The sequence below is a fragment of the Salmo trutta genome, chromosome 17, assembly GCF_901001165.1.
Source record: "Salmo trutta chromosome 17, fSalTru1.1, whole genome shotgun sequence".
NCBI classification, from domain to species: domain Eukaryota; kingdom Metazoa; phylum Chordata; class Actinopteri; order Salmoniformes; family Salmonidae; genus Salmo; species Salmo trutta.
In genome coordinates this window covers 42,464,899-42,479,962 of record NC_042973.1, presented here as the reverse complement: position 1 = coordinate 42,479,962, position 15,064 = coordinate 42,464,899, and the positions used below count along the sequence as shown (strand labels likewise).

Below are 15,064 nucleotides of genomic sequence, written 5' to 3'. Positions count from 1 at the left end.
TCAGAACTGACATACATTTGAAGTCGGAAGTTTACATACACTTAGGTTGTAGTCATTAAACCTCATTTTTCAACCACTCCACAAATTTCTTGTTAACAAATAATAGTTTTGGCACTTATAATTCACTGTATCACAATTCCAGTGGGTCAGAAGTTTACATACACTAAGTTGACTGTGCCTTTAAACAGCTTGGAAAATTCCAGAAAATGATGTCATGGCTTTAGAAGCTTCTGATAGGCTAATTGACATCATTTGAGTCAATTGGAGGTCTACTTGTGGATATATTTCAAGGCCTACCTTCAAACTCAGTGCCTCCTTGCTTGACATCATGGAAAAATCAAAAGAAATCAGCCAAGACCTCAGAAAAAAGTTGTAGACGTCTGGTTCATCCTTGGGAGCAATTTCCAAACCCCTGAAGGTACCACGTTCATCTGTACAAACAATAGTACGCAAGTATAAACACCATGGGACCACACAGCCATCATACCGCTCAGGAAAGAGACACGTTCTGTCTCCTAGAGATGAATGTACTTTAGTGCGAAAAGTGCAAATAAATCCCAGAACAACAGCAAAGGACCTTGTGAAGATGCTGGAGGAAACAGGTGCAAAAGTATCTATAGCTACAGTAATACGAGTCCTATATCAACATAACCTGAAAGGCCGCTCACCAAGGAAGAAGCCACTGCTCCAAAACCGGCATTAAAAAAAGCTAGACTACGGTTTGCAACTGCACATGGGGACAAAGTTCGTACTTTTTGGAGAAATGTCCTCTGGTCTGATGAAACAAAAATATAACTGTTTGGCCATAATGACCATCGTTATGTTTGAAGGAAAAAGGGGGAGGCTTGCAAGCCGAAGAACACCATCAAAACTGTGAAGCACGGGGTTGGCAGCATCATGTTGTGGGGGTGCTTTGCTGCTGGAGGGACTGGTGCACTTCACAAAATAGATGGCATCATGAGGGTGGGAAATGATGTAGATGTATTGAAGCAACATCTCAAGACATCAGTCAGGAAGTTAAAGCTTGGTCGCAAATGGGTCTTCCAAATGGACAACGACTCCAAGCATACTTCCAAAGTTGTGGCAAAATGCCTTAAGGACAACAAAGTCAAGGTATTGGAGTGGCCATCACAAAGCCCTGACCTCAAACCTATAGAAGATTTGTGGGCAGAACTGAAAAAGCGTGTGCGAGCAAGGAGGCCTACGAACCTGACTCAGTTACACCAGCTTTGTTAGGAGGAATGGGACAAAATTCATCCAACTTATTGTGGGAAGCTTGTAGAAGGCTACCCAAACATTTTACCCAAGTAAAACAATTTAAAGGCAATGCTACCAAATACTAATTGAGTGTATGTTAACCTCTGACCCACTGGGAATGTGATGAAAGAAATAAAAGCTGAAATAAATCATTCTCTCTACTATTATTCTGACATTTCACATTCTAAAAAAAAGTGGTGATCCTAACTAACCTAAGACAGGGAAGTTTTACTAGGATTAAATGTCAGTAATTGTGAAAAACTGAGTTTAAATGTATTTGGCTAAGGTGTATGTAAACTTCCGACTTCAACTGTATTTCTTGCTTCACATTAGTTCAGAATTAAATTAAAATCACTGTTGGCCATGGCCATTATTATCACAGATAACATTATTGCCAATCAATAAAGTTCACCATCAAAGGTATCCTTGCTTGCCGAGAAGTGATGAGGGCGAATAGATACTGTTTTCTTTATTTATCCTGATTGTCCTGACCCAACAAATGAATGGGACTTGAAAAGGGCTCTGGTAAAGCACTGGAAATGAGGGGAGACAGACAGGAAGGGCCTGGTCCTTCTTAAGCACTCCAGAGGGCTCATCCCCATCCCAGGACCTTTGAACACATTCATGTCCCTCCATCAGGGGCCAGACGCTGGGCTGCTGCATGGAAGAGAGTGGCGTCAGCCTGGGGAGAGGGGGACCACCTTCACCCCTCTTTCCCTGTTTCTACACACCATCCTGGGCCCGGTCTGTCACTGCTCACTGTGTGTACCACATGACCCCTTCCCTGTGAACTCTGGAACCCTGTGGAGTGAACTACCCCAGCACACAAACCAGCCTTTCTCCTCTTAGTCAAACACGGGTCAACCACATGACCTTGGTCAATATCATCTGAGTGCACAGAGACACAGAAGGAGGCACAAAAGGCAGCAGGGTCTGGAGTTAGAGGTTGATCCACATCAGATCAGCCACTCCACAGAGATTCCTCAGGGCTAATGTGTTTCAGACGCTGGTTAGTTAGCTTGAGCCATTGATTAGGGTTCAATATAGAGTGCCTGTTAAGAATTAGTCCGGGGATTTGGTGAAAGATCTTAAAAATACACAGGGCAGTCGTGACATGGGTTTCAATCAGGAAGCTAACGCCACAGGACGATGGGGCACCTTGAGAAATTCAATGTTATCCTCACACAAGTCCGCACACATGCACAAGCCATTGATTAACTGCATACAGACTCTCGGGCTACTTGCGAAGCTGAAGAAGGATAAGAAAGAAGAAGAATATGCTAACGGTGATGAAGAACAACTTACCGTGAGGGCGAGGAGTTTGCCGTAGGTCAGGTGTGCTGGGATGTGGTCTGGCTTGGCTCTCAGGGACTCTTTGTACCAGTGCTCGGCATCGGTCAGCTTGTTCAGTCTCATGTAGGCCTCTCCTGCGAGCGGAAGTGAGGGGTTGGGTCAACGGTCAGAAGTTAAGGAGCCACACGTCTTCCTATTGTCTCACACATTCAATGACAGCTAGGGCAGTCATCCAGAAAGGCCCCCCATGACTCCAGTGCACTTTGAAACCCGATACCAAACTCGTGTTTTATTAGCTAATGGAGCTATTACTAGGACTAGGGTCAGAGACACACCCATTACAACACTGCTCAGTGACAATCCTGTAAAAATAATAATCGAACCTAAAGGTGGATTTTCAGATCCCCCATGTGTTTGTTAGATGGAGTTCTGTGGGAGGCCTAATGTACTTCAGGCCTAACGTACTTTGCTAAGACTGGCCTGAGCTGATTGGATGATATGATGCTGATGACATGAGTAGAAACACCCTCCCTGATCCTTCAGACATCATCCGATACCTCATCCAGCCCCTCACACATATTATAAGAACCCTGACGACACAGTTGGGTAAATGGGGAAAACACAAGCCAAAACAATGTTTTAAATGTAATTATCTCAGGAATAATACAGGGACAGGGGACGTGACAGTGATAGGTTTCACATGAACTTGTAACATGGTTCGTTTTTCAATCCACACCCATGTCTCGGCGAGGAGTGCCAATTACGGGATGTGTAATCTAAACTAGCGGACTGAAGCTAGATAATACTCTGGGGATTATGGCTAATAATTTCCATTGATAAGAAACTGGAGAGAAACAACAGGTGGCCAGGGGTGGACTGGGACAAAAATTCAGCCCTGGCATTTTAGCCACACCAGCCCACATCACCGCATGCGTGTTATGTGTGTTAGGACACCTGAGTGACTAAACAAAATCAAATGGGGTACCCCTGGAGGTCGAGGCCCCTGGGCATGTAATCTGGCCATGATACCTACAATATTTAGATAGCTGGTTAGCTAATTTACCCAGCTAGGTAACATGGCCAGTAGTTGACCAACTTGACATTTCTGACAGGTTAAAAATAGCTCTCTACGGTCTGTCAGTGAATGACATAGGAGGAAAACTGCCCATTTCGATATTGAACTTTGTGCATTGTACTATTACATTTCTCAACAGCAGTAAGTTAAAGGCCTGACTGAGTTTTTTAAGAAGGGACCCGTGGTCAGTATTGACCCCGTTCTGGGTCCAGATCCGGAGCGTGGTCCACCAGTTGAGTATGGCTGCAGTACACTATAGTACAGCAATTCTCAACTTTTACTGTACCAGTGAATGGTGAAACAAAGTCCTCCTTTTTTAACCAGCTCATGTTTAAAACCAGAACAACATGTAAAAGCACCACTGGAGATACAACTCACCACTATAACTTTGCCCTGTTGCCTCTCTGTTGTGCAGTCTGTCTCTGCATCTTCTCTGTCTGTCTGTCTGTCTGTCTGTCTGTCTGTCTGTCTGTCTGTCTGTCTGTCTGTCTGTCTGTCTGTCTGTCTGTCTGTCTGTCTGTCTGTCTGTCTGTCTGTCTGTCTGTCTGTCTGTCTGTCTGTCTGTCTGTCTGTCTGCCTGCCTGCCTGCCTGCCTGCCTGCCTGCCTGCCTGCCTGCCTGCCTGCCTGCCACTCTGCCTGTCACTCTGTCCTTCTCCTTGTTCTCCTCTATTGTCTGTCTGTCACTTCTAAGTGTTAATTGCTATTACATATAGAGTCAACCTATTAAGGAACATCTGTGTCTCTCTTTTCTTCCTACTTCCACTGCACTCACCTCTGAGCTGTCTCTGCTAAGCCTAACATCCTTTCCCACAGTACTGTGCTGGGCACAGCAACATCCTAGTTGTGAATGAATAAACACATTTATTAGATAAAGAAGAACAATTACTGCCTAATAGATGACCAATGGCTCATAATACCTTATGAAAGCCTAACTACACTGAACAAAAATATAAACGCAATATGCAACAATTTCAAAGGTTTCACTGAGTTACACTTCATATAAGGAAATCAGTCAATTGAAATAAATGCAATATGCCCTAATCTACGGATTTCACATGACTGGGAATACAGATATGCATCTGCTGGTCACAGATACCTTAAAAAAGAAGGTAGGGGCGTGGATCAGAAAACCAGTCAGTATCTGGTGTGACCACCATTTGCCTCATGCAGCGCAACACATCTCCTTCGCATGCTCTACCAACTGTGGCTCAGTTGGTAGAGCATGGTGTTTGCAACGCCAGCATGGTGTGTGCAACGCCAGGGTTGTGGGTTTTATTCCCACGGGGGGCCAGTACAAAAACAAAAAAATGCATGAAATGAAATGAAATGTATGCATTCACTACTGTAAGTCGCTCTGGATAAGAGCATCTGCTAAATGACTAAAATGTAAAAAAAATGTATAGAGTTGATCAGGCTGTTGATTGTGGCCTGTGGAATGTTGTCCCACTCCTCTTCAATGGCTGTACGAAGTTGCTGGATATTGGTGGGAACTGGAATATGCTGTCGTACATGTAGATCAAGAGCATCCCAAACATGCTCAGCTTCCAGGAATTTTGTACAGATCCTGGCGACATGGGGCCGTGCATTATCATGCTGAAACATGAGGTGATTGCAGCGGATGAATGGCACGACAATGGGCCTCAGCATCTCGTCATGGTATCTATGTGTGTTCAAATTGCCATCGATAAAATGCAATTGTGTTCGTTGTTCATAGCTTATGCCTGCCCATACCATAACCCCATGGGGCACTCTGTTCACAATGTTGACATCAGCAAACTGCTCGCCCACACAACGCCATACACACGGTCTGCCATCTGAAACCGGGATTCATCTGTGAAGAGCACACTTCTCCAGAGTGGCCATCGAAAGTGAGCCTTTGTCCACTGAAGTCGGTTACGACGTCGAACTGCAGTGCCAAAAAGGCCAAAATGAATATTAAATTCTTCGGCACCAGCTCTGATGGACTTTCCTGCAGTCATTGTGCCAATTGCACGCTCCCTCAAAACTTGAGACATCTGTGGCATTGTGTTGTGTGACAAAACTTAACATTTTAGGGTGGCATTTAACTGTCTCCAGTACAAGGTGCACCTGTGTAATGATCATGCTGTTTAATCAGCTTCTTGATATGCTACACCTGTCAGGTGGATGGATTATATTGGCAAAGGAGAAATGCTCCCTAACAGGGATGTAAACAAATTTGTGCAAAATGTTTTAGAGAAATAAGTATTTTGTGCATATGCAACATTTCTAGGATCTTTCATTTCAGCTCATTAATGTTTTTTACATGTTGCATTTATATTTTTCTTCAGTGTACTTACATTACAAATACAAGTGCCTGGCTGCCATACATGTCCCCCCTATCCTAACGGTTAATTACTATTACATACAGTACCTTCAGAAAGTATTCACACCCCTTGACTTTTTCCACATTTTGTTGTGTTACAAAGTGGGATTAAAATTGATTTAATTGTCATTTTTTGTCAACGATCTACTCAAAATACTCTGCAAACATTGATTTTTTTTTAAACATTTGTAATAAAAAATGGCGAATCATAAAACACTAAAATATCTTGATTAAATAAGTATTCAACCCCCTGAGTCAATACGTTAGAATCACCTTTAATAGCAATTACAGCGGTCAGTCTTTCTGGGTAAGTCTCTAAGAGCTTCTCACACCTGGAATGTGCAACATTTGCCAATTATTCTTTTCATAATTCTTTTATGTCTGTCACATTGATTGTTGATCATTGCTAGACAACCATTTTCAGGTCTTACCATTGATTTTCAAGCAGATTTAACTCAAAACTGTAACTCGGCCACTGTCTTCATGCTAAGCAACTCCAGTGTATTGTCATGCTGAAAGGTGAATTCCTCTCCCGTTGTCGGGTTAAAGCAGACTGAACCAGGTTTTCCTTTGGGAATTTGCCTGTGCTTAGCTCTATTCTCTTTCTTTTTATCCTGAAAAACTCCCCAATCCTTAACGATTACAACCATACCCATAACATGATGCAGACACCACTATGTCTGAAAATGTGGAGAGTGCAACTCAGTGATGTGTTGTACTGGATTTGCCCCAAACATAAAAATCGAATCAAATCAAATTTTATTTGTCGCATGCGCCGAATACAACAGGTGTAGACCTTACCGTGAAATGCTTACTTACAAGCCCTTAACTCTATTTCTTGAACTGCATTGTTGGTTAAGAAAATGTTTACTAAATAAATAAAAAAGTAACACATAAAATAACAATAATGAGGCTATATACAGGGGGTACCGGTACCAAGTCAATGTGTGGGGGTACAGGTTAGTCAAGGTAATTTGTACATGTAAGTAGGAACACTTTGTATTCAGGACCAAAAGTGAATTGCTGGGGCCTCCCGAATGGCGCAGCGGTCTAAGGCACAGCACTGATCCCGGCCGTGACCGGGAGACCCATGAGGCAGCGTACAATTAGCCCAGCGTCGTCTGGGTTAGGGGAAGGTTTGGCCAGCCGGGATGTCCTTGTCCCATCGCGCTCTAGTGCCTCCTGTGGTGGGCCGGGCGCGTGCATGCTGATACGGTCGCCAGTTGTACCGTGTTTCCTCCAACACATTAGTGTGGCTGGCTTGTATGTTAGGTTAGTATTGTGGAGGGCGGCGCACAATTGGCCCAGTGTCATGCGGGTTAGGGTTTGGCTGGGGTAGGACGTCATTGTAAATTAGAATTTGTTCTTAACTGACTTGCCTAGTTAACTGACTTGCCTAACTACAATGCTGTTGATCCATCCTCCTATCACCGCCATTAAACTCTGTAACTATTTTAAAGTCAGCATTGGCCTCATGGGGAAATCCCTGAGCGGTTTTGTTCCTCTCCGGAAAGTGATTTAGGAAGGATGCCTGTATATTTGTAGTGACTGGGTTTATTGATACACCATCCAGTGTAATGAATAACTTCACCCTGCTCAAAAGGATAGTCATTGTCTGTTGATTTTTTTTTTACCCATCTACCAATATGTGCCCTTCTATGCGAGTCATTGGATAACCGCTCTGGTCTTTGTGGTTGAATCTGTGTTTTGAAATGTGAAATTCACTGCTCGAATGATGGACCTTACAGATAATTGTATGTGCGGGGTACAGAGATGAGGTAGTCATTCAAAAATTATGTTAAACACTATTATTGCACAAAGAGTGAGTCCATGCAACTTAATATGTGACTTTTTAGATCATTTTTACTCCTGAACTTATTTAGGCTTGCAATTAATCTGTAAACATTTTGAAAAACATAATTTCACTTTGACATTATGTGGTTTAAATCTCAATGTAATCCATTTTAAATTCACGCTGTAACACAACAAAATGTGGAAAAAGTTAGCGGGTTTCAATACTTTCTGAAGGCACTGTATATAATATAGAGCCAAAATATAAATAACCTGGCAGTACATGTGTCTAGCATCACTGGGACCAGAAGACCTGGGACCACACTGCCTGTGCTGGGCCCAGCAACATCCTAGGGTAACATTTTATTTCAAGGGTCCATAATTAACACTTTATAAGGTATTTACAAACTGTTTGCACACCATTTATGAACTATTACTCCCACATTTGTCAAAGTAAGTTAGCTAGTTATTCACACATGCATAGGGTACATATATATTTCCGTGAACATCCTGTTTGGTGTGCTTGTTCTTTTACCAGGTACTGCAGGAATGTCTACCAATGGCATGGCCATCTTTTTGTGAGATATTAAACTGGTCACTCAAAACATTTATAAAGTATTTATAAAGTATAAATAGCACTCACTTTAGATTGGGGAATGCAAAAATAATTTTCTAATGATTAGTAAATTGTTTATTAATGTGGGAGAAATTATAAATAAATGCTAAACACAATTTATGAATGCCTTATAAATGGTTTATTATGGACCCTTAAAATACATGCCTTATAGATGACCATTGTCTTATTTACTACCATATAACAGCGTAACTACATATTTAAGCAATAAGGCACAAGGGGGTGTGGTATATGGCCAATATACCACGGCTAAGGGCTATTCTTAAGCACGACGCAACGCGGAGTGCCTGGATACAGCCCTTAGCCATGGTATACAAACCCCTGAGGTGCCTTATTGCTATTATAAACTGGTTACCAACATAATTAGAACAGTAAAAATACATGTTTTGTCATACCTGTGGTATACGGTCGGATATACCACGGCTGTAAGTCAATCAGCATTCAGGGATCGAACCACCCAGTTTAAAATTACAATTAGAGAATGTAATGTGTTACCCCCTGCCCACTTAGCTAAGTGTTTAAATAATAGGCTACATATAATTCAATAGAAGAAAATAGGGAGTGAGAAGGAGAAAGAGAGACTGCCAGTTCCTTAATGTTTTGGCTGTATAATACTGCTAACAAGTGACGGGCCTTTCAGCGAACGAAATAGGTGGGACTTTCCAGCCTCCAAAGGCGGTGGCTATGTAATGCAATCCGAAAGCGGAGTCACTCGTTACTACAAGCTCATAAACCCACTCGCTGGGCTGAAGAGACTGAGATTCAGAAGCACATAAACATTTACCCTCTGTGGATAGGCCAAGTACCCCAGGGGGTCTTGGTACCCCTGGTTGGGAAACACTGCACTACATGACCAAAAGTATGTGGACACCTGCTCGAACAGCTCCTTCCAAAATCATGGGCATTAATATGGAGTTGGTCCCCACTTTACCTGCTATAACAGCCTCCACTCTTCTGGAGTGTTTCCACTGCTCCAGAGTCCAATTACAGCGAGCTTTACACCACTCCAGCCGACACTTGGCATTGCGCATGGGAATGTTAGGCTTGTGTGCAAATGCTCGGCCATGGAAACCCATTTCATGAAGCTCCCGACGAACAGTTCTTGTGCTGAGGTTTCTTCCAGAGACAGTTTGGAACTCGATAGTGAGTGTTGCAACCGAGGATAGACGATTTTTACGTGCTACGTGATTCAGGACTCGTCAGTTCGTTTTGTGCGGCTGATCCATTGTTGCTCCTAGATGTTTCCACTTCACAATAACATCACTTACAGTTGACCGGGGCAGCTCTAGCAGGGCAGACATTTGACGAACTGACTTGTTGGAAAGGTGGCATCCTATGACAGTGCCATGTTGAAAGTCACTGAGCTCTTCAGTACGGGCCATTCTACTGCCAATGTTTGTCGATGGAGATTACATGGCTGTGTGCTCGATTTTATACACCTGTCAGCAACGGGTGTGGCTGAAATAGCCAAATCTACTAATTTGAAGGTGTGTCCACATACTTTTGTATATATAGCGCATTTTGGGGTCAATTTCGACCAGCCCACCCCAATAAAAGATGGTCCGGCCCTTCTGGCATTTGCCAGAATTGCCATTCAGCCAATCCGCCCATGCAGGTGGCTGGTGAGGAATGCTAACCTGCTGACCTCTGAGACGATCAACAGACATCTCCGTGTTCTTCATTAGCAATGGCCTGTAATGTACCCTTAATATAGCCTTAAATACAGGGTACTCAAGCATGTAAATGGTGTCAAATATAAGACTCAATTTTCATTTTTGCTCATGATAAGGATCAGAGTTTGGGAAGTATTTTGTAAGCCAGTATATAAAGTATCCAAAGAAAGTCCGCTTAATGTTAGAAGAGATATATTTAAAACTGTTCTCCATCAGCACAAACTTTTTTTTACTTTCAGATCAGATGTGAGATATTGTATGTCCTATTTGGGTTACAGAATCCCCAGACTTAATAAATGTCCTTGTCAGCAGCTAGTATATTGACTGTTATGATTATGATACGGCAATATGAATAGCTTAATCTATATACATATTTTTCAGACATGGTGTAAAGCGGTTAACAGCAACCGACTTTGTGCCTTTCTAACCATCAGATTCAGATGGAGCTCTGTGAGGGAGCACAGACACGGACATAGAATTTGAAGTGAAACGAATCTCAAGGACTTGAAAACCACATATAGTGGAACATTCCATTGCACAGTTGAGAGGAGGGGTGTGCGGCAGATTAAGACCCAACTTTGACCCAGACAGCCATGTAAACTGCCAAAAGTTGCCAGAACTATGGGAAAATGCCGTACCACTCAACCTCCCACAGCTCTTACAGCTTTCAAACTGTTATAGATGATTTGGTCAACAATTGGACATAATCTCAGCACCGCTGTCAAGCTGAATTTGACTCCACTGGTGAATGTACTGTATTAGGGGGGCTTGTTGGAATTCAGCAAGAGAGTGAGAGTGAGAGAGGGGGGGAGTGAAAGAGAGAGACCAAGAAGAAGAAAAAGAGAGAGGGAGAGAGAGAGAGAGGGAGAGAAATAGAGAGTAAGAGAGAGAACGATAGAAAGGAACAACATGGGGGAGCCACAGAGGGAGCAAAGGCAGATTGAGACCATTGAGTGACAAGGGTGTGAGTGGAATCGGGGGTCACATGAAATGAAATATTATTGTTTTTTGCAATCAAAAGTCACAACTCAGTCTGCAGCTGCTTTCACATGACTGTAACTTGAGGAGCGCGGTTATTATTGCAGTGGAAAGCAAATTAACTGTGTTAACGCACAGTGGAAACCTCAACATTGGGGCCTCAATGGGTGCGTTGAGCTGCTGCCACACACCCCGACTTTGATGCCGGTTTACGTATCTTAGAAAAAAAACAGATGAAGATTTATAAGACGTTATGAAAACAGAGCACCTTTTAAAACGAACAACCCTAGGCAGAGTCTACCCTCCGAAACCATGCTAATCTGTCATGCTTACTGTAAGCCTAGCTCAGCTGACGAGCTCAAGACCCTGGCCACAAGCAATACAATTCAATCCTGGGACCGTTCAGGTGGAATAAAGTTCAACAAACTCAGGTAGAAGTACTGTAAATGGAGCCAAGCTAACAGCCAATAGCTGACACAATGGTTGCAAATGTACCACCACACTTCTAAATGAAACAGACATTAACTTGCATTCCAATCTACCAATCTTCTATTCCATTTTAATATTATTTTTCTCACAAAAAAAGAACAGCTTGTGTGTTTGGTTTGAGAGAAAGAGAATTGCCACTTACCCATCATGTTATAGAGGCTCTGAGGTGCAAATTGTCTTGGCATTTTCTTTATTGCTTCTTTATACACCGAGAGGGCCTCCTATGAATTAATAAAACAAAAGGAACCATCCATTAGGCACGAGGGCCCAACCAAGTCATTTCTCTACTGCAGTCAATGGAATGGTATCAACCACATGGAAACTATGTGTTTGATACCATTCCATTGACTCCATTCCAGCCATTATTATGAGCTCCTCCTCTCAGCAGCCTCCACTGGTATGTGTTTCTGTGTGTATGTTTGGTGTGTGTGTGTGTGTCCCTGTGAGTGCGTGTGTGTGTGCATATGTGTGTGCGCCCTCTATCCTACCTCCTGATGCCCCTGCTCATGGAGCAGCTTGCCCAGGTTGTATAGGCAGCTGGTAACGGAGCTCTTGTGGGCGTGGGGGTCTTTCAGGTTCTCGTCGGGGATATCGGCGCAGGTCAGGAAGGTCCTCTTGGCTTCATCCAGTCTCCCCTGGTTCATCAGGACGATCCCTGTGTTCAAGTAGGCTGCTGCAGGGGGGAACGAGAGATCAAATACACGATCAACATGCAGGCAGAGAGTAATTAGGCTCTATGGGGCTGAAACTAGTCATTATCAAGCGTCTTTCGGAAATAAATTGGCCACCCACTGTGGATCAATTGGCTGCCACATCCATGGGGTGCCAATAAATGTTCAAGACTCGTGGAATGTGAATGGGAGTCTGTGGCGTGGAACTGGCTCTACTAATACTGTATGTGTGCCCCAGCATGCCATGATGAAATGTAGACTACACTAGTGTCCTACCTAGCCCCTCTCCTCAGTTCTCTCTGTCCTTTGTCCATCCAAAGTGAACTGGCCAAGTTCCAAATTCTACTCAACAATCCCATTCTAGGAATAAATTGCATATATTCCCTTGGCTAGAGTGTTGCTGAAGACTGTTTCCATTAAGGGTGTGTGCCTGAAAGGGATATGAGAACAGTGTGAATAGAACTGTCTATCATTAGAGCTTTTCTATCGTCATGGAGATGGCACTTTGGAATCGTTACTTGACCAGATTCCAAGTTGGACCATCTGTCAGTTAAATGCAGTGAAGAATGGTACAACCTTGTACAAATGACATCTATTATCTGACTTGCTCTCATTCCTTCACTTCCATCACCACGACCACCGCTTTAGGTAACTCATTCATTTAGCTATCGCCAGTGAAAGATGGGGTAATTGCGGAATGAATGAGGACTATGATCATCATCTTGATTATATTCATCATTATTAATTACACTTTGGGAGACAAAGGAAGGGAAATCAAGGACTCCACTGTTTATCTGTCATCGGTTGATAGGAAAAACAATGGGGAATAATTGAGCACGTGAGAGTGACTTCTGCTAACCAGGCAGTGTGACAGCTGAACGATGCTGATAACGAGCTAGCAGGAAGCGTGCATGAAAGAGTTAAGGTAAGACTCAAGGAAAACTAGCACCATTAAGGGAGAAGGAGAGAGAAAGAGGGGGATAATGAACTAACAGAAAACATGCATGCAACTTTCCTCAAGGTAAGAGAGGAAAACAATCATCATTGAGCGAGAGAGAGAGAGAGGAGAGAGACTTTGACCTCGATTCATATTAAATTATGCAATAGTTTAATCTGTCGGCATGTGGTCCTTGAAAGCTAATCTACAGGTTGTATTCAATCATTCATCTAGCAATGTAGCAGGCCTGCCTGTGCCCTCCCTCACCCTCAGTCCCATTGGCAGTTGCCTGGACATTGGCACTGTGCAATACCAAGAGCTGGAAATTGTTAACAAAAAGAGGAGCTGTACTTACAAGCTAGAGTCGGCCTGCTCCCAATGGCCAGTTTATAGTAGTGGAGAGCCTCAGAGAACTTGTTGTTTTCTTGTAGCAGCAAACCGCTATAACAGAGAAAGAAGTAACAGAGAAAGTTAGGGACTCTCACGACTACAAATCTCAACAGAAGTGACTAATTAACATCCAATGTGTCTGATAAGACTGAATAACATAAGACAACAAGGTAATACAGCTTCCTAGTAATTACTAGATGAATATAATTGGAAACAGTGCCGTAAAATAAAATGCTACTGTACCTAATCTCTACATCTGTTCGAAACAATCTAAAAGTGGAAAATAATCTAAGGTTCTGCTGAGTAACACCTAAAGCCCTTGGGGCTAGTGTTGAGTATTGGCTGTGTGCTGGCTGTTGTCCTACCCTCATGCGGACACAGCATGATTAATAACCTACTGTCACAGAGACAGCAGGAACACAAAACACAATTTCCTCTCTGTGAAGACCACTGATCAATAGACAGACGTGTGTGTGTGTGTGTAAGGGGAGACAGTGATGCTCATGTATGCACACAGAGTCTATGCTGATGTAAAAAGGGCTTTATAAATACATTTGATTTGAAAGGGACACTCACAGGTTATACAGCATGTCTGCCATGTTCCTGCGGTAGTAGAGGGCGTTCCTGTACGCCTGCTCTGCCTCCGCCATCTTGCCCTGGTTCTTTAGGACGTTTCCCAGATTGCCCCATGCTGATAGAGGGAGAAAATAAGGTTAACAGGGTCAATCAACATGGCTGCCAGCCTCTTTCGAACACCCTCTATCTCGGCCTTAGGTTTTTATTTGCGTATCTGAAGAAGTGCGAGCTATTGTTAATCACTCCCTGTTCACAGGCACTTTCCTCACTGCATTAAAAAACTGCTATGGTGAAACCTCTTCTGAATAAAAGTAATCTAGATTATTCAGCTCTCAGCAATTTTCGGCCAACCTCCATTATATATATATATTTTAATCTCACTTTCCATCTACGAACTAAACATACTTTCCTGCAACCAGCCTCACACAATGTGGTACGGATCTGCTATTTGTTTATACCTTATAACTGGAACCTCCATCAGAAGCTAGCCAGCAAACTAGCTACTAGCTACTAGTCATTGTTTGCCACTGCTAGCGGTCTTCACCTTAAGCTCGGACACTAGCCAGCTTTAGCTCGGACAATTACCTGCCAGTCTGCACGACTGCTTTTCTCCACCACATCACCGGATTCCTGCCACAAGCTCTGGACCATTACACCGGATCATCGCAGCTAGCTAGCTGCAACCGAGTGGCTCCTGTTGGCTAACGCCTCTGTCCAAAAGCAAGCACCAGTTAGCCTTGAGCTAGCCTCGAGTTAGGCCCATCTCCCGGCCAGCCGACAGAGTATACCAGCTAATTTTTGCCAATTGGCCTGGACCCATATTGTCGATACGGAGCCCCGCCAATCCATCACGACTAGTCTGCCGACGTAATCGTCCGATGTTTCAACAGGCTTTTCTGTTGCGGTGTCGCCGAAGACCCATCTGCTAGCCCCGGCCCGCTAGCTTTCTGAACGC

At 43.4% G+C, this 15,064-nt stretch overlaps 1 protein-coding gene across 1 annotated transcript in view; it reads right to left on the bottom strand.

Moving 5' to 3' along the window:
* Window positions 1–15,064, bottom strand: part of tmtc2b (transmembrane O-mannosyltransferase targeting cadherins 2b) — a 173,358-nt gene that overhangs the window by 32,739 nt on the left and 125,555 nt on the right. Inside the window, exons 4-8 of the mRNA XM_029696839.1 lie at window positions 14,110–14,224; window positions 13,499–13,584; window positions 12,024–12,208; window positions 11,678–11,756; window positions 2,563–2,684 (exon numbers count right to left, since the gene is read on the bottom strand). Coding sequence (XP_029552699.1) covers window positions 2,563–2,684; window positions 11,678–11,756; window positions 12,024–12,208; window positions 13,499–13,584; window positions 14,110–14,224 — 587 coding nt within the window. The remainder of the gene's footprint in view (window positions 1–2,562; window positions 2,685–11,677; window positions 11,757–12,023; window positions 12,209–13,498; window positions 13,585–14,109; window positions 14,225–15,064) is intronic.